This window comes from Pyrus communis, chromosome 6 (genome assembly GCF_963583255.1).
Source record: "Pyrus communis chromosome 6, drPyrComm1.1, whole genome shotgun sequence".
In the NCBI taxonomy this organism is placed as follows: Eukaryota; Viridiplantae; Streptophyta; class Magnoliopsida; order Rosales; family Rosaceae; genus Pyrus; species Pyrus communis.
This window is the reverse complement of record NC_084808.1, coordinates 21338660-21365124: the sequence shown is the minus strand read 5'-3', so window position 1 is coordinate 21365124 and position 26465 is coordinate 21338660. Positions and strand designations below refer to the sequence as shown.

The 26465-nt window shown below is 34.6% G+C and overlaps 2 protein-coding genes across 2 annotated transcripts; both read right to left on the bottom strand.

Moving 5' to 3' along the window:
- Window positions 1-10317: 10317 nt before the first annotated feature.
- Window positions 10318-12395, bottom strand: LOC137738152 (MATH domain and coiled-coil domain-containing protein At3g27040-like). The gene is made up of 6 exons (XM_068477781.1): window positions 12190-12395; window positions 11955-12084; window positions 11592-11761; window positions 11196-11487; window positions 10737-10900; window positions 10318-10667 (listed from the first exon to the last, which is right to left on the bottom strand). Exons 1-6 carry the CDS (start codon window positions 12215-12217, stop codon window positions 10513-10515), a joined length of 939 nt encoding a protein of 312 aa, XP_068333882.1. The 5' UTR covers window positions 12218-12395; the 3' UTR covers window positions 10318-10512.
- Window positions 12396-18238: 5843 nt separating this feature from the next.
- Window positions 18239-20447, bottom strand: LOC137738149 (uncharacterized). Its single transcript, XM_068477780.1, has 6 exons — window positions 20395-20447; window positions 20185-20314; window positions 19817-19986; window positions 19389-19680; window positions 18743-18906; window positions 18239-18673 (listed from the first exon to the last, which is right to left on the bottom strand). The coding sequence occupies exons 1-6, from the start codon at window positions 20420-20422 to the stop codon at window positions 18519-18521; spliced, it is 939 nt and encodes a 312-aa protein (XP_068333881.1). The 5' UTR covers window positions 20423-20447; the 3' UTR covers window positions 18239-18518.
- Window positions 20448-26465: the final 6018 nt, after the last annotated feature.

Below are 26465 nucleotides of genomic sequence, written 5' to 3'. Positions count from 1 at the left end.
TATCAAGCGGTTTCTCATAATCTACCCATACTTGTCAAATGTAAAGTCAATGCCAATATTATGGAATTGGTGCACTGGTAAATCAGGCACTCAAATAAGCTGAGAGGCTCGGGTGAGGGACAATAAAATAAGCATGTGATACAATAATAAAACCAGCCATCAATCACAATTTATAAACCTTGAATATAAATCTTTCATAAGAAATCAATACCAAACTTTTGAAAACTCCGAGGGAGTCACCTAGACATCCAAAAGTTCATTTCAAACAACCATAACATCTCACACCCATATTCACATACACACAATGAAAGTAGAATTAGGGCGACACAGTTCATCCTAAGCCTACACCTTTGCGACTATCTCAAACTAAACTCAATGAACTAAGGTGGATAAAATCACAGACCATCACTCAACGGGATCGCGGAGTAAGAGGGATTCCGGACCATCACTCAACGGAACTCAAACCAAGATACGATTCTGGACCTTCACTCAACGGAATCCAAACCAGGATACGATTCCGGACCATCACTCAACGTAATCGCGGAGTACATTGCATAACCACCAATCAATGAAGCAACACATGAATCAAGTTACTCAAGTTATAAAGGCTCAACGAAACAAGAAATGAAATAATGAAACGAGCATTGACACATGTTTCGAAGCAACAAACCCCATGACAATGGGTTAACGGTCCACCACTAGCCCTCACCTTCATCAAATCAAGCCAATCATACAAAACAAAACATATTTCCAATATGAACGTCAAATCCCACTTCATATAACTACATCATTGGCTAAATATAAAAATTAACAATTTATAGGAAAAATGATTATAAAACCATTTCATATTCACATATTTTAAAGTCACTCACATTTCATCATATCATACCATCTATGTAAATCAACCACCTTTCGAATATGCACATCAAATCACATATCACGATCATCATCAGTACACCAGCCAAATCATGTTTAGTAAACATAGGTCTATGACTATATATATATATATATATATATATATATATATATATATATATATATAATCACATTTCAATAGAATCACATTATAAAACCAAGTCAAATTCACAGATGATACCAACATAAGAAATCAAGGTAATAAACATATCACATATGTTCAAGTCACTCTCTAACCAATGTAGGCCCACTAGACTTCACTTAAGTCTCCCATAGTATTAATTTTATTAATTAGAACGTTCAGAAACATGTTGACCACAATTCAACTCTCGGTCAACGACGGGGTCCACAACGATCCGCAAATCAAATTTATGATCCATAACTTCCCAAAGTCCACATTATGCTTCGAGAATAATATACTAAAGTTTCATTATGATCCAACGGTCGGATTGTCGTCAATCACACAAACAAGTGGCGGTCCAAATTGATCACCACACCAAACAATTAAATCTTTGGAAACCGAGCTAGACATAGATTCACAAGGTCACTAGAAGGTATTTGAAACCTAGACAACACTCGTGAACGATCCCACGCACCGTCACACGCGGTGGAAGTCAAGATGGAGAGTTTAGAAACCCCGAATTTTCAACATTAACTAGATGAGCTCAAATTTATGTGGTAGCTAGAGCTCAACAAGGGAAACATTTTTCACAACTAGGCTGATGATAAATTCTAACCGGAAATTGTTCAAATTCACTGGAGAAAACCGGATTTCTAGGGTTCTAAACACCCAACTCTAAAATGAATACGAAAGCACAAACTAAGCATACCAACTTGAAGATTATGAAGAGTAGATGAAGTTTCATACCTCATTCGAAAGAAATCGTTGCCGGAATCACCGGAAAAATGATAAAACCGCCTGAAAACTCGTGGACTTTGCGACCTCGTACTGCAAAGATGGAAAAGAAATGGGGGAATCTAACAACACAGTAATGTAGGGCTCGTCAAGAGCTTTCGATGGACACCAAGATCACCCAAAACGGAGCTCGGATGGAGAAAATACAAGCGGGTCAAGTTTGGTGGATTTATGGGTCCAAGTCTCTCTAAAACGGGTTAGTAACAGCTTTTTTCCATTTTTCAAAAACCTCTCCCTTTTTTGGAGGTTTCACTCCCATTTATAGCATTTTGGTAAAATTACCAAAATGCCACCAACTTCAAACGACTCTAACTTCTTCGTTCTGACTCGGAAATAGGATCTGTTTACGCCTACACGCTCATGGAATCGAACTCTACCTAACTAATTCAAGAGTTGACCGAAAAGGTCGAGAAAATTGGAAATGTCTAAAGTACCCCTCACTTCGTTTTTCTTAAATTTGAAGAAATAAAGAACTAATTCCAATCAAATCTTCGAAATACGTCAAGAATAAAATAAAATAATAATTTTGGGGATGGGATATCACAAACATTTTAATGAATACTGATCTTCTATCATTTACAACTGTTTGTGCCATAATTCAAAGAGTAGTACGCAGAAAGTTATGAACATGGGAATCAGGGCGAGTGGTTCAGAAGCTAGAGCATGTGCATATAAAACTAGGATTGCAGGGAAGGTAAGGGCCTGTTTGGTACTCTACTTGAATCCAACTTTTTAAACTCAAAAACAATTTTCAAGTTTTAGGCCTTAAAAATTTGTTTGGTAGGACTATTTTCAAAAACTAAACTCAAGACTGACTCAAAAATATAGTCTATTCTCTAAAAACTTAAAAAGTGAGTTTTTAGAGTTTTTAAACTTAAACTCACTCATTTCTTTTCACTCCCTCCTCCCTTCTCACTCCAAATCTATCTCTCTATCTTTTCTTTTTTCTCTCTCCCTTTTTTTTTAACATTTTTCGTCTCTCCTCCAATCCGCTCTCTTCATTCTCTTGGTTCTTTCTCTCACTCATCTTCCTCTCTATCTCATCCGATCCTCTCTTTTCTTTCTCTTTCCTTCAATCATCTCTTACTTTATTTCCTCCTCTCTCCTCTTTCTCCCTCTCTTGCAACCCCCTCTTTTTAGAACTCTTTGTCTAGTTTAAGTTGTAAGATTTAAAATTTTTAAATCGCCAACCAATCAAGTTTTTGAGTCTTAAAAAAAAATTGTTTTCAAGAAATGTTTTGAGAAATAATAAAAATTTTCAAATAGGATACCAAACAAGCCCTAAAACACGCAGGAAAGCCATAAGGCTATGCAAGGTTTTTCATTGTGATTGCATGCCCTCAACGTTGCAGGGAGCAACCTTTATATAATCATTTTTCAGATTTCATCAGGGTTTCAAAAACCCTATTTACAAGCTTACATTTCGAAATTCAAATACTATAACTAATTCTAATAAAACAAATATTCAAAATTCAAATGATTTTAACAAAAGCTCCATTTGATAAGTGTTGTTGACTGAGTAAACCAACTGAAGAGTTTCTCTTTGAAGAGGAAACTTGACTCCGTCTAACAGTGCAATCAACTACAAGTCATCTAGAGACAATGATTATAAGGGAAAAAAGCCTAACTTGGAGTGCATTTATTGCAATGGTGTTGGACACTTAAAAAATAGATGTTGGGTCTTGCATCCTAAGCTGAAGCCAAAATTTGACAAGGAGCACAAGGTTTTTAGAGATTACAAGATTTTTTATTCTGGAGAAATTTTTCTTTGTGCTTGTAATACAAGTGGTACACCACATATTATTATATAAGGGGTGGGAAATTTTATTTTTTATGTTATTGATTTTTTAACACAAGAATCTCACTACTTGTATAGAGACACGTGGTGTATCACCCGGTGTTTTGGACACATTGAAAAATCTCTCTTCATTCTGGTTCTCATACATACAATCCCAAAGCAAACCATGCATCAAGCTTTACCACTGGTGGGTTAGCAAACTTCACTTCAAATCCTACTACTCTGATCAATGAATTTGCTACATATCTCCGAAGAAAAAAGGGAAGCACTGAGTGTGAGGAAATGACTGGTGGAAATCCAACAGCTTTGCATGGTAAATTTGCTTGGTTCTTGGCAGATTGAGATAGTGTTTCATTAGAAGACATTCCAGGTATCATATCTGCTCTCTCAACTGCTCTTAATATCAGTCTTTCACATGATTTTTAGATCATATACTCAAGGTCTACTGACCACATGACAAATCAATCTTCAAAGTGCATGACTTTGAAAAACTAGGTAGAGGGAAAATAAATTTGCTCTCTGAAAATGTTGAGTCTACTACCTTGTATCTTCCTTCCTTTTCTTTCCAACTTTTGTCTGTTGGGAGAATTACAAACTCTTTAAATTTCCTTGCCACCTTTTCTATCACAATGTTGTCTTTCAGGATCGAGTCACCAAGAAGCTGATTGGTGGAGGGTTCTACTTGAATAGATTGTATTAGTTGTCAAAGGATATTACAATTCCAAAGGATCAGTCAAGTCAGCCTAAATCCAGTCTAAGAACATCATGAATCAATTCTCATCTAATGAATATTAAGATTAGACAATTCTCATCTAATGAATATTAAGATCAGAGAATGCCATTGAATACACTTTAAAAATCATGAGTGAATATTTGAGCACATATGGCAACATGCATAAAAAAAGTTGTGTAGGTACACTACACAATACGATGTAGCTGAGAGGAAAAATAGAGACTTGCTTGAAAAAACTCAAGCATTGGTGCTTCAAATGAATGTGCCTAAAAGACTTTGGTCACAAGGAGTTCTCACTGCCCAATACATCATCAACAAATTGCCTAGCAGGAGTTGAAACTCAAAATCTCCTTATCATGAAGGGGCCAAATGGTCAGTTGCTCATGGTATTCTGTTGAACAAAAATGACAACATTCAAATTAAATTATGGGGTACACATGATGCGAATTGGGCAGGAAATGCTATCGATCGAAAATTAACCACTGGCTATTGTACATCTGCTGGAGGAAACTTAGTTGCATAAAAGCAAAAAACAAAACGTAATTTGCTCGTTCGAGCATCGAAGCTGAGTATAAGGCAAGGCGTCATTTGCTTGTGAGCTCATATGGTTAAAAGGACTTCTTTCTGATTTGGGGTTTCCCAATAGCCAACCTATATCCCTCTTCTGTGACAATCAAAATTGGCAGCAAAAGAGAGTAGGCGTCAATTTCTTCCATTTCCTTGGTTTTATGCTAGGGCCCACAGAAAATTTCTATTATTTTTTCTTATTATTAGAGTGAATTTTAACTTCTTTTCACCCAATTTTTAGTATATCAAGACTAAATTAATAACAAAGAAACATATCGGTTGGATATTAAAATAAATGAAGATGTCAAATTGCCACATAAGCCATCAAATTAAATGTGATGCTTTGAATTTAACATCCCCTTGGAGATGCTCTAAACATATCGAAGTCAATTGCCATTACATTCGAGAGAAAGTTCAATCCCAAACGATTCAAACTCATTATCCTCGCAACCATGATCAGCTTGCGGATGTTCTCACCAAGACCCTACCAACGAATTAATTTAACTTCTGTCCAAGCTTTCAATCAGTCAATCTCCTTGATCCAGCTTGAGGGGAGAATTGGAAGTCAACTTCAACATTTTTATTTTTTGCTTTAACATTTTCTTTTTGCATTTCTCCTTTGGTCTTTCGCTCATTGTTCGGTAATTCGGCCTTCAAATACTCAATTGTTGGAATTTGTAGGGTAAAACACCAAAAAAGGCAACTTATGCATCTTTAGTCCCTAAGGGTGTGTTTGTTTGGCTTCACTAATTTTTACTGAACTAAACTGAACTACTTATCGGTGTAGTTCTGTGTTTGTTACGTAACGAGACTAAGTTTAATGGGATTGAAGGGGACCCGCGTTCACTAACTCTCTCGCTAAAGGGTCTTAGCGAGGCCCCCGGTTTACAATAGGACTGCTAAGACTCTCGCTGCATTCTTCTTCTTCCCATGTGTCCTTCTCTGCTTTCTTCTCCGCATCATGTCATACACTCACCAAACTCCGGCAAGATCACATCGCCGGTCCAAACCACCACCAATATTTCTCTATCTCCTCGCCCTGAACCCAGAATCTCAAATGAGACCTCAGATTCGACCTTCAATCGGAGAACCCTAGAGCTTCGTTTCGAGAAAACTTCGGCGATTTAAGGTTTTCAAATCAAAACTTTGGTCCTGCATACACAAGTGAGCTTGAAAGATTTGATTTTTTTGGGATTTGATTTTCCTTACAAAGGTTTATAACTTTGGAGGGTTTGCAGAAGTTGATTGGGTTATGGGTTGGGTGCTTTGCGTTCTTCTTCTCTGTGAAGGGAGACAGGTTTTGTGAGTTTTCTGGGATGCCAATTAGTTCTGATCAAATTGAATAATTTCTGGATTATGTTAATGGAGTGGTTGATCAAATTTTAGGTTAAGCATTTGTACGATTTCTGATTTATGGGATACCAAATTGAACGATTTCTTATTTCTCTGAAATTTGGGTTAAGCATTTGTTATTGAAAGTTCTGTAATTTCCAAGGTACAGAGGCGAAGAAGATGCCATTTTTTTCCATATATTAATGTTGATATTTTTAATAGAAAAAAATTAAAATATAATAATTATAATAATAATAATTTATTGTTAGTCCAGCTTCATAGTCTAACATGGTTTTAGTTCAGTCTAATCTAGTTTATACCAATCCAACTTAACTCCCAAAGCTAATTCAGTATGAGATAATCGAGTACAACAAACGCACCCTAATATTCTAATAGAACAGTACAAGTTTTGAACACAACGCATCTTACCTGCAACTTGGTCAAAGCCACGGCTACCCATGATGTGAAGAGGTTAGAAACAACGGTGTTGGATTTGTTTTGCAGTTGAAAAATAAAAAGCTGCTTAGTTTTTGCTCAGGAAATATTAACTCGTTAATTGATTGAGACAGAGAAGGAGCATATCCACGTGACAAGTCTCCGGTATATTAATTTTACGAAAACAATCTCTCCGTTAATTGATTGCTCAGGAAATATTGATCTCCGGTATATTAATTTTACAATCTCTCCGCTTCCCTATTTTACGAAAACAAACTTGTGTGGAATTTGTTTGCCACGTGACAAGTCTTATCAACCACTCCATCAAATTTCTAAATGAAGTTTAATGATAAACTTTGTTGAGTGACACTACAATTCACTTAAAACTCACCACGTGACAAGTCTTAAATATGATTTTTTATCATTCTTTTATATTTAAAATTCTTATAATTATTTTTTCTTACTAATTAATATATACCATGGATCAATCTAAAGTGCCCATTTTTTGTTGTGTTATTGACACTCAAGATATTGTTGAATACATACCATAGAAAAAATTATTTAAATAACTTGTACACTCTTGTCTGAATGACTATTTGAGCCCTATACAAATTTGAAAAATAAATACATAAAAAGATGAATAGACTCCAAAATTATTTTTTACACTTATCCTAATATTATTATTCTTCAGCCTTTTGTATGAGATAAAAAGTTTTAGCAGCTTCAGAAGTGAGAACCTTGTTTTTAGGTCTGTGGGATGGTGGTGTGAAAACATGCAAATTCTAAATAGACTTAGCCATTCGATTATATATTCCAGATGTAATTCTACACAGGGTTTGCTAATTCTGATTTCCTTTTTTTTTTCTTTTTTTTTTTTTTTTTTTTTGGCAGATGGCTTTGCTAATTTATCATGCTCAGTGTGTTGAATAGGCTGTCATTTGAATTTCTGTTTAAAAAAAAAAAAAAAAAAAAAAAAAAAAAGTAAGGTTTAAAACTTTATAATGGCATCAAGAGTAAGAAGAAATGACAAAATTTAATCATTCACTTTCAGTTTGTAATTTGTAAACTTTGCAGTGTGAAGAAAATGCATAACCTGTAGCTTCATCTCCTTTCAAGCTCGTTCCATTTTCTACAAAGAACCATGTTCATTTTCTCTGCGAATTTTTTTGAAACAGGGGAATACGAAATACGAAATTGGGAGAGAGAGAGAGAGTGTGAAGGAGTATTTATCATTAATAGCCAAAATTTGACTCTTAATTTCATAAATGTCTGATTTTATTAAAACTTTCAAATATGGCAAAACACATATAAATTTACCCAAACACCCTCAGATGCTAAAAGAGAAATTCACAAGTTCTAATGCAGAACCTGTTGTCCTTGTGTCATTGAATGCAAAGGCATTGTTCTATCTACTATACAAGGGACAACTTCATTCAGGAAAAACCATAATCTTTTGGAAAGCGATATGAATTTGTTTATCAGATGAAAAGTTCTTCATGGGTGCTTGCTCAAAATTGAGTTTATAAAAGGAGAATCGATGATTTTTTTTGCAAAGAAAATGTTGAGATACAGATTTATAAGAGGATAATCAATGATTTTGATTAGAGTATATTTTCCATCAAAAAATTACAAATGGAAAAAAAAAAGTAGGAATTTTGAGAGAGAGAGAGAGAGAGAGAGAGAGAGAAGTGGAAGACAATTCAAGAAATGTGGACAAAACATCACCTGATAAAATTGTATCCATGGTAGTTTTGTAAATCGCGAAAATGACTTTTGAATTTAAAAGTTTGCTGTGCAGTTGGTATGTGGGTCTGCAGTTTTCCACTCCATGTCTGAAGGCAGAACATCAAAAGGGTTTTGGTTTAGGGTGTAATTAGGTTAAATTATACGGGTGTTTGTGTCTATTTAAGTGAACATTTTGTTATATTTGACAGTTTTTATAAAAACTGACATTTTTTAACTTAAGAGCCAAATTTGGTTATTATTGATAAAAACTCAGAGTGAAGACCTACTGCAAAACATAAAGTGGAGGGAAATGTGGGGAAAAAAAAATGGGGAAATAAAAAAAAAAAATTAGGAAACGTTAGATTGATCCATGGTATATATTAATTAGTAGAAAAAATTATTATGAGAATTTTAAATATAAAAAATGATAAAAGATTATATTTAAGACTTGCCAAGCAGTGAGTTTTAAATGGATTGTAGTGTCACTCAACGAAATCAAGTGGCAAGCCAAGCCCTACAAAAGTTTTTCCCCTATTTTACATCCCTAAACACTACAAACAAAACCCTTTTCAGACAAAAGGATTTCGTAGGGTCAAACACTATTTCGTCATCCAAGATTTTTTACCCAACGGACATTCGTCGAGCCAAGTTCGTCGCACAGAACTCGTCGCTCAACAAAAATTTAATTTTCGTCATGTAAAGTGCATTGACCAACTTGGGTTGAAAAAATAACACGCCCGGAGACATCATTTCGTTGGTTGCCGAAAATGAAAAAAATTCAAAATATTTGGCACAACGAACTGGTCGTCAGCCAATTAATTTAAATAAAAAAATACATGCTCAACGAATGTATTCGTCAGGCAAAAGTTTCAACTTCTTTTAAAAAATTCGTAATTTAACTAATTAATTATATTAATCTACAAATATAAAAAAAAAAATTAATTATATTAAACTGAATATTCATACAAATGTATGTAAAATGTCCTAAATTACTACTAGTGGGGTGGCTGGTAGGATGGCAGCTGAAGATCGTCGGAGGATCGGGGATGCGAGTGCCAAAGTTGTCATTGCATGCGCTATACTAGCAATGTAATGTCGAAGCTCCTCATCTCAATGGCGCGCTGCTTCTTCCCAAGCTTCTTCTCTCAAGTGCACTTCTTCTCGCTGGCTCGCTAACTCCATCTCCAACTGCTGCAGTCTGAAAAACGTCATGCTCGAAAACTGCAAGCTAGATGAGGAAGAACTCTTGAGGTCTCAAACCCGACTTGCTCATAGGCTGCGGAATTCCTTGCCTTTCCGCCGACCAACCCCGTCCATCAGCAATTGTAAAGACACCTCTTAATGTTGGGCACTTTTGGGCCCACATAATGGTGTAGGCTGGTAAAGAAGCCATAGAAAACCCAAGGGAGATTGAGAAGCCCAAGGTCCAAAGGGCTTAGGAGAAGATACTCCCAAGCACTAAAGTCAACCGCCTATAAGTTCAGCTCAACTAGGATATGTAAAGAGCTTTTCGACTGCTTGGGGCATGTGGGCAGGCTGACAACTAAGTGGCACAAGTCTCTAAGAACAAGCCTACCCAAAAGTCAATCAGATCACATCAGGGATCACAGTTAGTGGCCAAGACCTAGGATGGGACGTAAAGGTGGTCGGAACCACGCTCAAAGAGACAGGGTTGGATAACCAAGGCCGAGCAAGGTGTTCAGCTCGCATCATTTTGAAGGGATGCACCATCTCAACTGAACACATGTCACTTCACCGCCAAATGTCTATTTGTTAGTACTAGTCTTAAATGACATAACATGATGAGGTAACATATTAAAAAATGTGCATGTTAATGGCTCGATATGTTTAACGCATTACAGATTTTAAAAGAAAAGGCCTTTCAATTTGCGAAAATCACAAACTTCAGCTAAAATTAATTTAAAACATCAAAATACCCTTCAATCACAAGTCATTTGGTGAACAAGGATTTTAGCACTATGGTATACCCACATCTAGACAGTGCTTTTACAATATCAAGGACAGACAAGGCCTTTTGTCCTTTCATTCGTAACATCTTTTTAGGAACAGTTAAAACATACGACATGCCGACTACAGTGCTGTTGCAGTTCCACGGATAGTGACATCGGCCTCCACTGTGCAAGCATCCTTCACCAAAAACCCATTAACTGCCTGACTGAAGGTGTCCAGTTTAAGGAACGTAGGCCAACCGAAATCCCGAGTTGAGGTACTGAACCAGTTGTTAGCTACACGTAATACACCCTCGTGTTATGAAGGATGCATACAATTAAACACTGAAATAGGACAATCTTTACCTTTTAAGCACTCATGTTTGGCATGCATTTGATCTACAATGCGCATGGAAAACTCTGCAAATACTTTGGAACCAGAAAGTTTTTCCGGATCATCCAATTCCAAGAAAAGAGAAATATGAGTACCCTTTCCTTTCTTATGTCCCTTAGGATAGAGCACTATCTTCCTGCAACATTGGGAAGAATATGATGGCTTTTCATTACATCTCTCATTGGAAGCAAAATTTCAACAAGTTTTACGGTGATCGGCCACATCTAGTGCGAAAATTTAGTTAAAATTGCATATATGGTTTGAAACTCAAAAATCATATCCTTTTGCTATGTTGGGGGAAATTGACTTTAGCTAATAAAGATGATTATCATGCAGGTAAAACAGGATGAGTGTTAAGAGATTATACAGTGGATAACAAATTTAACATTCTCTTATCAAGGGTATTAATATAAAGGGCCTGGCAGAGATACCAATTCCGTTCTCTGGCAGTGAATGGTTCTGATTTGTAGGGGTCAGCACCTAAATTTGAAAAGTTCTCAACCTTCCAAACATGCTTGCACATAACAGCAACGTCGACCATCGATATTAACTCTCCTTTGCGAGCTCTTCTTTCTTTACAAACAAAGACCTCAGCTCCAATCACACAGGAATCATCAATGACATATCCATTGGAAGCATCAGTAAACGATTTAAGAGTGATAAGCCTATCAAATCCCGAATAACGCATCACCCTATGGAAACACTTTTCCTTTTTATTGGCATCTATGGAATATGCAAGGTTCAAAATAAAGATCAGAAAATGAGCAGTGACCATTGCAAATTGCAAACAAGAAAAATTTCAGGTCTATGAAGTGGGTATAATGTACCTTGAAGAACCAGGAACATTCCCTTATTCTGATCAAGTAAAAAGAACCTGAAATTAACATATACTTCGAATCCAGTCTGAAGTGAATCAGCTCCAACCATTTCCAAGTAAACAGAGATGTGTCCTTCCACATTTTTCTTCTTGTTTCCATTCGGGTAGAGCACTAGTTTCCTGAGAGCAAACATACAGAATGGCTAACATTTTTTTACCAGCTTACACAGCACATGATATACGAAACACATTATTGCGTTACAAAAAAAAGAAAATGTCATAGAACTAATGTCAGACAGCGATTGTGAAACATAAGTTTGCAGAAGATGATATTAAACTCTAACTTCAGCAGAAGATATAATGAGGGATTTACCATTTGTATCCTCCAGCTTCAAATTCTCCCGACTCATATTTGTCCACTGAAATTTTGGTTAGCCATGAAAATGACCCGATTTTCAGAAAGTAATGAGTTGGAGCTGAATCTGAATATGATGTCGAAAACCCTGAAACAGAAAAGTGTTGATGCAAGTGTATATCAGGCATCTATGGCATACAACAATATCCTGAAATCTGAAAACCGGCAATATAAAGCAGATAAAGTATCTAACCATTTTGTTGAAAGGGATAACAAGCCATGGCAATAAAACTGAAATTGATTGACAAACTGTTAAGGCTAAACAGTTATCTTTTGCTTCAAGAGGAGCTTGCCCATATATATAATGTCATTAGAGAAGGAAATACACGCATCCAATGAAGAGATTTTTTAGTGTGCCCCAAACACGGGGTGGTATGACACATGTCATTATACACTTGAAAAAAAAAAATTTCTTCAATTGTATAATGACATATGACGTACCATCCCATGTTCCGGCACATTGAAAAATCTCTCCATGCAATGAGCATGCTGCATATTGGACGAGATATGTTTTTTCATCTCTCTATATTGTACTCAATAGCTTCATGCATTGTGGATACCTTGGATTTGGTCTCTCTATACTGTAGTCAATAGCTTCATCCATTGTATAAAGGAAGACACGTACACTTTAATTTTCAAACCATACAAAGGTCTTTCTTCAAATTCCCACACAAAGCACGCAAAGCTTTCTTCCCAAGCACAATGAGGCAATATTCATGCCCATTAAAACGAAATTTTGAAACTTTGAATTAGCAACATAACTTGAACCCGAGGCACTGAACCAATTATAATCTAGAAGAATACGAAAATGTTCTCAGTTACTCCTGTTGCGATTATAGATTTAGGCACTGGTTTGGAGGTCCATTGAGAAATATTGGAAGCCAACTTCAACTCTCTGCTTTTTGCTTTAACTTTACCCTTTTGCTTTTCTGTCAACTTTTTCTTTTTGGTTTTCTCCTTTTTTCTTTCACTCATAGACGTAGTCATTCTAACGTAAAGGGTACGAGAACTTAATATTAAGGTTTGATACAATGAAAGTTGTCATGCTACAATCCCAAGACATAAGTAAAAACAAACCAATAGTTCAACAGCGTAAGAACCTTTCATTTTGTTTCGTGGCTGCACCTAACATAAGGGTTAGACTGCCTACTTACTGTGTGAAGAGATTAAGCCAATTATAATTCACCGTTTTGTTAATCTCAAAAAAATTGTGTTTGCAATGACTTCCAAAAATTCTTATGGCATCATCTACTAGGAAAACATAGAGTTTTAGACAACTTCTGGACAACTCACAATTAATTACGAATAACATTTCAAGAACTCTGATTCGAGCATGATTTTCGCCTATGCGTTCGTGGCATCGAGCTCTATTCAAAAATACTAAAGTGACCCTAAAAGGTCTATGGATTTTTAATAACTAATTACGAAAAACCAAACTTTGTAACTCTAAAATTAATAAAAATTAAATTAAATTCCCAAACATTCGAAATACATTAAATTTGACTTAACTCAACTTTAAATCATCCTCAAATCAACTCAACTTCAATTCATCCTAAAATGTACAATATAAAGTGAATACAAATGCATGGATTAATTACAAATACACATCATTTACTCTTTCAAACAATGAACCTAATGTAGAAAAGTCAATGAACCTAATGTAGAAGAGTCAATGAACCTATGTAGAAGATTTAATGAGCCTAATTATTCAGTGGACCTAAATAACACTCACCTTCTAATTGCTTTAACATATTTCTGTGAATGAACGCTCAAGCCACTTTTGTAGGAGAAGAGAGAGGCTTTTAACAGGTTCTTTCAGATCATCCAATTCCAAGTAGAGAGAAATATGATTATCCTTTCCTTTCTGATTTCCCTTAGGATAGAGCAGTAGGGATAGAGCAGTAGCTTCCTGCAACAGCTATCACATGAAGAATAAGTGTACATTTCAAGATTACACGAACATCCTAGTTTAATTTAAAACAACGGTTCTCTACACATTGGAGAAAAAACTTAACAAGATATTTACCAACACTTTTAAAAATAATGCAAAAATCGTGTAGTTCAAAAAGTATATCCTTTTGAGATTAAGCTCCATTATCAACACATTGAAGAAAAAAGTTAACAAAGGTGATTTAGCTCTATTTTGATAAGATATGGTAATTGAATTGTCGAGAGTGAAATCTTTTATCATTGGATACACCACTTCAAGCCTTCAGCAGTTAATACTTCTGAGTAGTAGCTCTCAGCATCTCACTTTGAGAAGTTCTCAACCTTCCAAACATGCTTGCGCATAACAGCATTCTCGATCATTGATTGACACTCTCCATTTCCTGTTCTTCTTTCTTTACAAACAAAGACGTCCACTCCAAATACAGGTATCATCCATGAGATTTCCGTTGGAAGCATTAATAAAAGCTTTAAGAGGAATAAATCGATCAAAAACTGAATAAGGTATCATCCCGTGAAAACATTTTTCCTTTTCTTTCGCATCTAATCAATGCAACATGAAAAATGGTTCAGAAAAATTAAAAGGAATAACACGCTCCGAGAACATGAAAAAAATCAACTCCTCACACATACACTTATTGAGATAAATTTGAAGATACAATACCGTGAAGAACAAAGTAGAAGCCCCTTTTCTGTTCAAGCAAAAATAACCTGAAGTTAACAAACACTTCCCAACCAGTCTCAAGTGAATCGGCTTCAGCATTTCCAAGAAGAGAGAGATGTGGTCTGCCATGTTTCCATTCGGGTAGGGCACTAGTTTCGTGTGATCAAACACATATGTAACAAGGCTAATGTACATAGAGCACTGAAAAATGCTGCTTATCCCAACTTCTTGCTCATCCTTTTTTCTAGGGGTGGGCATAAAAACCGCCAAACCGCAAAACCGCATCGAACCGTAAGAAAAAAAACCGAAAAAAACCATGTTGACCGGAAAAGTCAACTTTGAGTGAAAAACCGAACCGAACCGTTCATACCGGTTCCGGTTCTGGTTTCGAATGACCAAGAACCGGCCGAACCGAACCGAACCGTTCGAACCGAACCGAACCGTTTTATTAATAATAAATAAATAAATTATATATACACACACATGTCATGGTATAATAGGTTGAAAAATAGGTTGAAAATTTGTGTACATGAGCTGCTGCTTCTTGCTTGCTCTCTGAAGTCTGAAAACTTGCAATTTGTTTCATCATTTTTTTGTTTGTTGACTGATTGACCAGTGCATATGTATTTTAGTTGTCTCTTTTTGTTGACTTGGTGCCACTACCAAAGACATTTGCATTAAAAAAGATGTGTTGTATGCAACTTTATGTAATCAGTTTTAGAAGATGTATTTGAATGCATAATGATTTGGTGTTCAAATAATTTATTATTAGGAACCGTAAACCGGCAAGAACCGAATCGGAACCGGAGTAAACCGAACCGTAATGTTCTAGTCATAAATTTAAGTGGAACTGCACTGAATCGAACCGTTAATATATTTCGGTTCCGGTTCCAATTTAGGGGTGGAACCGCACTGAACCGCACCGTGCCCACCCCTACTTTTTTCTTTTCCCAAAAATATTATATGTGTAACTAATGATTTGCACACCAAACTACATCATTAAGAAAAAAAAAAAAAAAAAAAAAATCATTAAGAAAACAACAATGTCTTTGGACATGATCATTGGGGCTTACCATTCATATCCTCCAGCTTCGAAATCTCCCGACTCGTATCTATCCACTGAACGTTTGGTTAGCAACGAAAAACAACTAAATTTTTAGAGTGTAATAATATGGAGGTGAATTTGAAAGCAATCTCAAAACCCCTGAAACCAAATAAAGGAAACACAGGAAGGCATAGTGATTCAAGCATATATATTAGCATCTATAGATACAGTGTACTTAAATCTGAATGCATCATTGGCCTCTAAAACACAAAATATAGAGACGAGGTAACTGAGTATGTTAATTGCCATTGATAAAATTTTTACCACCTGCAAAAGTAGGGATAAAAACACTTAAAATACTTACACGAGTACAAGGTAATCGTAGTATAGCTCTAACAAGGTCGTTCTCGGCAGGGGTTGAATGAATAATTTATGTCAAACCAAATCTTAATTAATTATTTAAAACAAAGTTTAGAAAAAGGTTGATTTTTTTATTTAAAATAATAAAAACGAATTTAATAGAAATACTTAAATAAATCGGAAAAATAAAATAAACTAAAAGAAAACGATTTTTGAAAATTAAATTGTAAAAGCACTACGGTTTTACCATCACCTTAACAATCTTATATAGTTCTTCCAATTACTTTTGAATTACACATGCATATTTTGAAGGTTTGGTTTTCCTAATATATGCCTACTTGGACCCCAACATAGAGCACATATCAAATATGCAACATGTCAGTAGTGGTATTCAGATCAAATCTAAACATACCTAACTCATTAAGTTTTGTGAAAACCTTCTGAAATACCATGCAACCCTTAAGACGTGATATTCATTCTAAGTGAACTTGCACATATTAACCACAAGAAGCCTTCGTCAATTTCAGGGACCCACCTTCGACCAAAATTGCATCAAATTACTTTTCTAAATATCCTAATGATGATCAAGCATTAAAACAAGTAGATAGTTTAAATACAGTGATTAATAATTCAAACCTGCATGCATAGAATCATAAGTAAATTGAAAAGAAACTGCATATTCTTGCTAAGGCTCGTGGCCTAAGAAAATTAGTTACGAATACTCATGAAACAAAATATTATTAAAAACAAGGATAGAAAACACATTGAAAGAAGAATACAAATCCTCAAAGCCTAGCAAAGTTCTCCAAAATTTATGCGTTCTCCTCTCCCCAAAACCCTAATGGTTAAAAAGCCTTATTTATACTACTACACAATTAAAATCCTTACTAGAAAATGTCTTCTAAAAACTAGGAAACATAATAACTTTAGAGAAACTAGGAAACATAATCCTAATTAAATATGGGAAATTTGTCCAACCACAAATAAGCCACGTTTCTGAATCTTCAGGCTCCAAAATAGGCCCAAAACGACTAGAAATTAAGTTTGAGATGTCCCAAACATAATTTCAGAAGGCCTCAAACCCAAAAGACATCATCATGGACGCCAAAAAGCCCAATTAAGCCCCAAACGTCACTTTAACATCATTGTGCACTGCTCCTTTATTTCATCACCATAAATAAACCGCTTGATAGAAAAATCTAAAACTTTGATACGAACAAGTTGAGAGATACACGAACATCTTCCATTTGGAATTACTCCAAATTCGTCCGTTTGATCACTTTTTGCTCAAGATGAAGTTGAATGTCCTACATTGTAAATATAATTCAAAATATCAAAATTTCACCAAAATAATTACTTAAATATACTAAGAATAGGGTCAAATATAAAATATGAAATCAACTCATCAGCCATCATGGTCGAAATTAGGACTAACCATGGAAGTAAAACAGTTTTCCTTTGCTTCAAGAGGACTGCCCTTGTTACCTAATTGAAAATTTGAAAAACAAACAGAATTCTTATCATTTTGATTAATAGAGAGAAGATGACGCCTCATGCGTGAGAGGCGTCTATAAAAAGAGTTGTTTAGAGAATGGAGCTGTGCAAAAAGTTGTTACAAAAGAACTTAAATAGATCCCAAAGTTAACAAAGAACTTAATATAAAACAAAGTTAACGTTTTCGTTCAGTCAAAAAAGAAAGTTAAATATACTCATAGCAGTTAGAAAACAAATAAACAATGAGATGTATCACAATTATTGACAACATCATCATTATCGTTACGGTCATTGTCATGTTACTTACGATCTCCAAAGAATAATACATCAGAATGTGTTGTTACAGGACATAAGTAATTTGAATATCTAATCAATGTTACTTTCTATTGCCGAATAACACAACCTCAACAAGTTTTTTTTTTTATTTTTTTATTTTTTTTATTTTATGCGAAACACTGTGATGCTACTTAAGCGACTCGATATGTTTTATTTTTGTTTTTATTATAAGTGATCTTCTACCTTAATTAACACTAAAAGGGAGGGAGGGTTTGAACTTTGAACCGGCCGGGACACAGTGAGTTATATAGGGGCTACGTGAACTTTTAACTGAATGTTTTGGCTGTTGCTAAACCAAACAGCTCACGTCTCTGAATAAAGTTTTCCCATTTATTAGTCTTAACTGTCCTCACACGGCGAGGTGAAATGTCAAAAATGTGCATAACATACTTGTAAAGAAGAAAACCGGCCAATGGTTCAATATGTTTAACGCATAACATACTTATAAAGAAGAAAACCGGCCTTCCAATTTGCAAAAATCACAAACTTCAGCCAAAATTAATTAAAAACATCAAAATACCCTTCAATCACAAGTCATTTGTTGAACGAGGATTTTAGCACTATGGTACACCCACATCTAGACAGTGCTTTTACAACATCATGGACAGTGACAAGGCCTTTAGTCCCTTCAATTGTAACATCCTTTTAGCAACAGCCAAAACAAACAACATGCCGCCTACAGTGCAGTTACAATTCCATGGACAGTGACCTCTGCCTCCACTATGCAAGTATCCTTCACCAAAAACCCATTGTCTGCCTGATTCAAAGTGGCCAGCGAAATGAACGTAGCCCAGCCCCAATCCGACTTTGGGGTACTGAACCAGACGTTAGCTACACATAATACACCCTGATGTTATGAAGGATGCATACAATTAAACACTGAAATAGGACAATCTTTACCTTTTTTGCCCTCTCGTTTGGCATACATTCGATCTACAATGAACAGGGAAAACTCTGCAAATACTTTGGAACCAGCAAGTTTTTCCGGATCATCCAATTCCAAGTAAAGAGATATGTGAGTACCCTTTCCATGGTTATTTCCCTTGAGATAGAGACTTATCTTCCTGCAACATTAGGAAGGATATGATGACTTTTTATTACATCTCTCATTATTTGGGATGGGACCCAATTCATCTCACAACTTTGGGATTGAATTAAAAGAGCAAACTCCTACATGGGAAGCTAAATTTCAGCAAGTTTTATAGTGATCCCCTTCTTTTCATGTATTTTTGTTATGAGGGATTAGGTTTATGTCCCCCTTGACTAGATGTAACTTCTTTTTTCGTTATTAATAAAATTCCCCTCGTACAGTTGAGGTTTTCCGGAAAAAAAAAATAGGAAAAAAATCAAGATTTACAGTGATCGACCACATCTATTGCGAAAGTTATGTCGTTAAAATAGCTTATATAGTTTGAAACTCAAAGTTCATATCCTTTCGTTTATCATTGCAGGTAAAACAAGATGAGTGACAAGAGATTATATAGTGGATTGAAAATTTAAAATTCTCTTATTAAGGGTATTAATACAAAGGGCCTAGCAGAGATACCATTTCCGTTCTCCAGCAGTGAATGGTTCTGATTTGCAGCACTCAGTACCTAACTTTGAAACGTTCTCAACCTTCCAAACATGCTTGCACTTAACAGCATCCTTGATCTTCGAGATTGACTCTCCTTTGCCAGCTCTTCTTTCTTTACAAACAAAGACCTCAGCTCCAATCACACAATTATCATCAATGACATATCCGTTGGAAGGATTAGTAAATGATGTAAGAGTGATAAGCTTATCAAATCCCGAATAACGCATCATCGCATGGAAACATTTTTCCTTTTTATTGGCATCTATGGAATACACAAGGTAAAAAATAATGATCAGAAAATGAGCAGGGAGCATTGCAATTTTCAAACAACAAAAAATTTCAGGTCTATGAATATGAACACTTGATGAGAATTAACTTTTGAAGCAGGTAATATGTACCTTGAAGAACCAGAAACATGCCTTTATTCTGATCCAGCAAAAAGAACCTGAAATCAACATATACTTCATATCCAGTCTGAAGTGAATCAGCTCCAACCATTTCCAAGTAAACAGAGATGTGGTCTTCGACATTTTTCTTCTTGTTTCCATTCGGGTAGAGCACTAGTTTCCTGAGAACAAACATGCAGTATGGCTAACATTTTATTTTTACTAGTTTACATGCACAGCACATGATATACAAAACACATTATTGCATTACAAAAAAGAAAATGTCATAGAACTAATGTCAGATAGTGAGAGTGAAACATAAGTTTGCAGAAGATGATATTAAACTCAAACTTTAGCAGATGATATGATGAGGGATTTACCATTTGTATCCTCCAGCTTCAAATTCTCCCGACTCATAGTCGTCCGCTGAAGTTTTGGTTAGCACTGAAAACGACCGGATTTTTAGAGCGTAATGAGTTGGAGGTGAATCTGAAAATGATGTCGAAAACCCTGAAACAAAAAATAGTGTTAATGCAAGCACATATTGTTTAGACTAAAACCGGTAACATAAAGCAGATAAAGTATTTAACCATTTTGTTGGAAGAGATAACAAGCCATGGCAATAAAATTGAAATTGATTAAACAACTGTTAAGGCTAAACAATTATCTTTTGCTTCAAGAGGGGCTTTCCTATATATAATGTTATTAGAGAAGGAATTCAATGTAGAGATTTTTCAGTGTGTCCAGAACACAAAGTGGTACGCCACATGTCATAATACACTTGAAAGAAGAAAAAGAAAAAAAAAAAAAAAAAAAACCTTTCCTCTAATTGTATAATGACATATAGTGTACCATCTCGCGTTCCGGACAAATTGAAAAATCTCTACATGCAACTTGCTTCCTGCACATTAGACGAAATATGTCTTTTCATCTCTGAAGTACTCTACTAAGTCTAATAAACTCGGTGTGCAATCTCTTTCTTTTCCAATTCAATAAATAAAAAAATAAAAAAATAAAAAAAAGCAACTACTCAATGGCTTCATACATTGTGCCATTGTGGATTCCGTGGATTTGGTAAAATTTGAAAGTGAAAAGATTGTATAAATGAATACGCGTACACTTTAATCTTCAAACCATACAAAGGTCTTTCTTCAAGTTCCCACACAAATCAGACAAACCTTTCTTCTTCCCAAGCACAATGAGGCAATATTCATGCCCATTAAAATGAAAATTTGAAACTTTGAATTAGCGACAAAGCTTGAACCCGAGGCACTGAACTAGTTAAGAGTCTGGGCACTGCTTTGCGATAATACAAGAATACGAAAAGGTTCTCAGTTACTGCTGTTGCAATAATAGATTTAGGCACAGCTTTGCAGCTCTATTGAGAAATATTGGAAGCCAATTTCAACTTTTGCTTTTTTGCTTTAACTTTTTACTTTTGCTTTGCTGTCAACTTTTTCTTTTAGTTTTCTTCTTTTTTCTTTCACTTATAGTTCTCACTTTAATGAAAAGATCAGAGAACTTAATACCTAAGTTCAGATATTATTAAAGTTGTCACGCTCCTACCTCAAGATATGACAAAAAACAAACCAATAGTTTAACATCGTAGGAGCTTTTCGTTTTACTTTGTTGTTGCACCTAACCTTAGGGTTAGACTGCTGACATACTCTATGAAGGGATCAAGCCAATTGTAGTTCATCATTTTGTTAAGCACTAAAAATCTTTTATTTGCAATGACTTCCAAAAACTCTCATGGCATTATCTAGCATGAAAACATAGAGTTCCAGACAACTCACAGTTTTACAATCAACAACAAATAACGTTTCAATAACATCTACGTCACACACGATTTTCGCCTACGTGTTCGTGGAATCGAGCTCTATTCGAAAATACTAATAGTGACCCCGAAGGCACTAGGGATTTTTAACAACTAATTACGAGAAGTTGAACTTTGTAACTCTAAAATTAATGAAAATTAAATTGAATTTTTGTAAATACAAAATACGAAGTATTTGAGTAGTGCAACCCGGGGACACAATTTCACATCCTCTCCCATATAGAAATTTCATCCTTGAAATTTTCAATACCTTTCACACTTCAAACCGTTCCCATAATTATTTAACATCAAGTTCGACAATACATGTCATTATATGCTCGGATCCCGAGACATGACTAAAAACCAACCAATAGTTCAACCGCATATGAACTTTTCATTTATTTTGTGGCTACACCTAACCTTAGGGTTAGACTGCCTACTTGTCCTGTGAAGGGATCAAGCTAATCGTACTTTGCTGGAGTTTGAATGTGGACGAAAATCGGTGAAAACCACTGTGGAAGCCAAGGGTGGCCGAAATAGTCGCCACTTCGCCGTAATCGCTTCAATGGCTGGTCTGATGTTTGGGTTTTGTAGGACAAACCCAAGTGAGTGTCTTGGTGGTGCGTGATGTATGGGTAGTCGGAGATGGAAGATCATTGGCCGGGAAGCTTGGGAACAAACGGCGGTTTCAAACCGCCACAAACTGGTAGTTAGTCCTATCGAGTTTGATGTTGATAATGGTAGTCATGAACGAAGACATGTTGACTAGAGCAGTTGCAGGTAGGCCTGGCAAACGGGTCGTGTCTATCGTGTTCATGTCGTTTTCGTGTAACACCTGTTATCTTAACGGGTCGTGTCGTGTCACACCCGTTATCTTAACGGGTCCTTAACAGGTCGTGTCACTTTACCCAACCGGTAAAGTGACCCGACCCGTTAAGAAAAAAATATATTTTTTTAAAATTTGCACATACCACACATTGCCACATAAATATTACTTTAAAACATTAAAACATTTCTCGTTCAAGTACGATATCTACACTCGAAAATCCAAGCATATACAAACAATTTTGACGGTTTGGATCGTTGAAATTAGTTTTGGAGAATTCGTAAAACGATAGATTGACTAACACTTAGAGTTTATTTATACTTTCATTAAGTATAACAAAAGATTTTGTGGTATCCACTTGTGTAAATATTTTAAATTGAAGATCGAATTCATTCATTGTATTCATATAGGGTCAAGGAGTGTAGTTATAAAAAATCATCAAAATCGGAGTTAAAATAACCGTTAAATCGTGATTTTTCGTTTATAACCGTTGAAAACCTTTGTCCCGTTACTTGATCTTTGAATGTTTTTTTTTTGTGATTTTTTGCTGATGTGATCTCCAAGCATATACAAACAATTTTGACGTTTTGGATCGTTGAAATTAGTTTTGGAGAATTCGTAAAATGAAAGATTGACTAACACTTAGAGTTTATTTATACTTTCATTAAGTATAACATAAGATTTTGTGGTATCCACTTGTGTAAATATTTTAAATTGAAGATCGAATTCATTCATTGTATTCATATAGGGTCAAGGAGTATAGTTATAAAAAAATCATCAAAATCGGAGTTAAAATAACCGTTAAATCGTGATTTTTCGTTTATAACCGTTGAAAAGCTTTGTCCCGTTACTTGATCTCTGAATGTTTTTTTTTTGTGATTTTTTGCTGATGTGATCTCCAAGCATATACAAACAATTTTGACGGTTTGGATCGTTGAAATTAGTTTTGGAGAATTCGTAAAACGATAGATTGACTAACACTTAGAGTTTATTTATACTTTTATTAAGTATAACATAAGATTTTGTGGTATCCACTTGTGTGAATATTTTAAATTGAAGATCGAATTCATTCATTGTATTCATATAGGGTCAAGGAGTGTAGTTATAAAAAATCATCAAAATCGAAGTTAAAATAACCGTTAAATCGTGATTTTTCGTTTATAACCGTTGAAAAGCTTTGTCCCGTTACTTGATCTTTGAATGTTTTTTTTTTTGTGATTTTTTGCTGATGTGATCTCCAAGTATATACAAACAATTTTGACGGTTTGGATCGTTGAAATTAGTTTTGGAGAATTCGTAAAACGATAGATTGACTAACACTTAGAATTTATTTATACTTTCATTAAGTCTAACATAAGATTTTGTGGTATCCACTTGTGTAAATATTTTAAATTGAAGATCGAATTCATTCATTGTATTCATATAGGGTCAAGGAGTGTAGTTATAAAAAAATCATCAAAATCGGAGTTAAAATAACCGTTAAATCGTGATTTTTCGTTTATAACCGTTGAAAAGCTTTGTCCCGTTACTTGATCTCTGAATGTTTTTTTTTTTTTGTGATTTTTTGCTGATGTGATCTCCAAGCATATACAAACAATTTTGACGGTTTGGATCGTTGAAATTAGTTTTGGAGAATTCGTAAAACGATAGATTGACTAACACTTAGAGTTTATTTACACTTTTATTAAGTATAACATAAGATTTTGTGGTATCCACTTGTGTGAATATTTTAAATTGAAGATCGAATTCATTCATTGTATTCATATAGGGTCAAGGAGTGTAGTTATAAAAAATCATCAAAATCGGAGTTAAAATAACCGTTAAATCGTGATTTTTCGTTTATAACCGTTGAAAAGCTTTGTCCCGTTACTTGATCTTTGAATGTTTTTTTTTTGTGATTTTTTGCTGATGTGATCTCCAAGCATATACAAACAATTTTGACGGTTTGGATCGTTGAAATTAGTTTTGGAGAATTCGTAAAACGATAGATTGACTAACACTTAGAATTTATTTATACTTTCATTAAGTATAACATAAGATTTTGTGGTATCCACTTGTGTAAATATTTTAAATTGAAGATCGAATTCATTCATTGTATTCATATAGGGTCAAGGAGTGTAGTTATAAAAAATCATCAAAATCGGAGTTAAAATAACCGTTAAATCGTGATTTTTCGTTATAACCGTTGAAAAGCTTTGTCCCGTTACTTGATCTCTGAATGTTTTTTTTTTGTGATTTTTTGCTGATGTGATCTCCAAGCATATACAAACAATTTTGACGGTTTGGATCGTTGAAATTAGTTTTGGAGAATTCGTAAAACGATAGATTGACTAACACTTAGAGTTTATTTATACTTTTATTAAGTATAACATAAGATTTTGTGGTATCCACTTGTGTGAATATTTTAAATTGAAGATCGAATTCATTCATTGTATTCATATAGGGTCAAGGAGTGTAGTTATAAAAAATCATCAAAATCGGAGTTAAAATAACCGTTAAATCGTGATTTTTCGTTTATAACCGTTGAAAAGCTTTGTCCCGTTACTTGATCTTTGAATGTTTTTTTTTTGTGATTTTTTGCTGATGTAATCTCCAAGCATATACAAACAATTTTGACGGTTTGGATCGTTGAAATTAGTTTTGGATTATTCGTAAAACGATAGATTGACTAACACTTAGAGTTTATTTATACTTTCATTAAGTATAACATAAGATTTTGTGGTATCCACTTGTGTAAATATTTTAAATTGAAGATCGAATTCATTCATTGTATTCATATAGGGTCAATGAGTGTAGTTATAAAAAATCATCAAAATTGGAGTTAAAATAACAGTTAAATCGTGATTTTTCGTTTATAACCGTTGAAAAGCTTTGTCCAGTTACTTGATCTTTGAATGTTTTTATTTTGTGCTTTTTTGCTGATGTGATCTCCAAGCATATACAAACAATTTTGACGGTTTGGATCGTTGAAATTAGTTTTGGAGAATTCGTAAAACGATAGATTGACTAACACTTAGAGTTTATTTATACTTTCATTAAGTATAACATAAGATTTTGTGGTATCCACTTGTGTAAATATTTTAAATTGAAGATCGAATTCATTCATTGTATTCATATAGGGTCAATGAGTGTAGTTATAAAAAATCATCAAAATCGGAGTTAAAATAACAGTTAAATCGTGATTTTTCATTTATAACCGTTGAAAAGCTTTGTCCCGTTACTTGATCTTTTAATGTTTTTATTTTGTGATTTTTTGCTGATGTGATCTCCAAGCATATACAAACAATTTTGACGGTTTGGATCGTTGAAATTAGTTTTGGAGAATTCGTAAAACGATAGATTGACTAACACTTAGAGTTTATTTATACTTTCATTAAGTATAACATAATATTTTGTGGTATCCACTTGTGTAAATATTTTAAATTGAAGATCGAATTCATTCATTGTATTCATATAGGGTCAATGAGTGTAGTTATAAAAAATCATCAAAATCGGAGTTAAAATAACTGTTAAATCGTGATTTTTCGTTTATAACCGTTGAAAAGCTTTGTCCCGTTACTTGATCTCTGAATGTTTTTTTTTTTTGTGATTTTTTGCTGATGTGATCTCCAAGCATATACAAACAAGTTTGACGGTTTGGATCGTTGAAATTAGTTTTGGAGAATTCGTAAAACGATAGATTGACTAACACTTAGAGTTTATTTATACTTTCATTAAGTATAACATAAGATTTTGTGGTATCCACTTGTGTAAATATTTTAAATTGAAGATCGAATTCGTTCATTGTATTCATATAGGGTCAATGAGTGTAGTTATAAAAAATCATCAAAATCGGAGTTAAAATAACCGTTAAATCGTGATTTTTCGTTTATAACCGTTGAAAAGCTTTGTCCCGTTACTTGATCTCTGAATGTTTTTTTTTTGTGATTTTTTGCTGATGTGATCTCCAAGCATATACAAACAATTTTGACGGTTTGGATTGTTGAAATTAGTTTTGGAGAATTCGTAAAACGATAGAT

What these genes read in the sequence shown, in the direction of transcription:
- LOC137738152 (XM_068477781.1), bottom strand. Translation starts at nt 12,217, where the DNA reads ATGGCTTGTTATCCCTTTCAACAAAATG. An exon ending in TTATCCCTTTCAACAAAATG is followed by an intron (nt 12,085 to 12,189) that starts GTTAGATACTTT and finishes TTTCTGTTTCAG; the next exon opens with GGTTTTCGACATCATATTCA. An exon ending in ACTGCCAGAGAACGGAATTG is followed by an intron (nt 10,901 to 11,195) that starts GTATCTCTGCCA and finishes CCAATGTTGCAG; the next exon opens with GAAGATAGTGCTCTATCCTA.
- LOC137738149 (XM_068477780.1), bottom strand. Translation starts at nt 20,422, where the DNA reads ATGGCTTGTTATCTCTTCCAACAAAATG. An exon ending in TTATCTCTTCCAACAAAATG is followed by an intron (nt 20,315 to 20,394) that starts GTTAAATACTTT and finishes TTTTTGTTTCAG; the next exon opens with GGTTTTCGACATCATTTTCA. An exon ending in CATGTTTCTGGTTCTTCAAG is followed by an intron (nt 19,681 to 19,816) that starts GTACATATTACC and finishes TGTATTCCATAG; the next exon opens with ATGCCAATAAAAAGGAAAAA.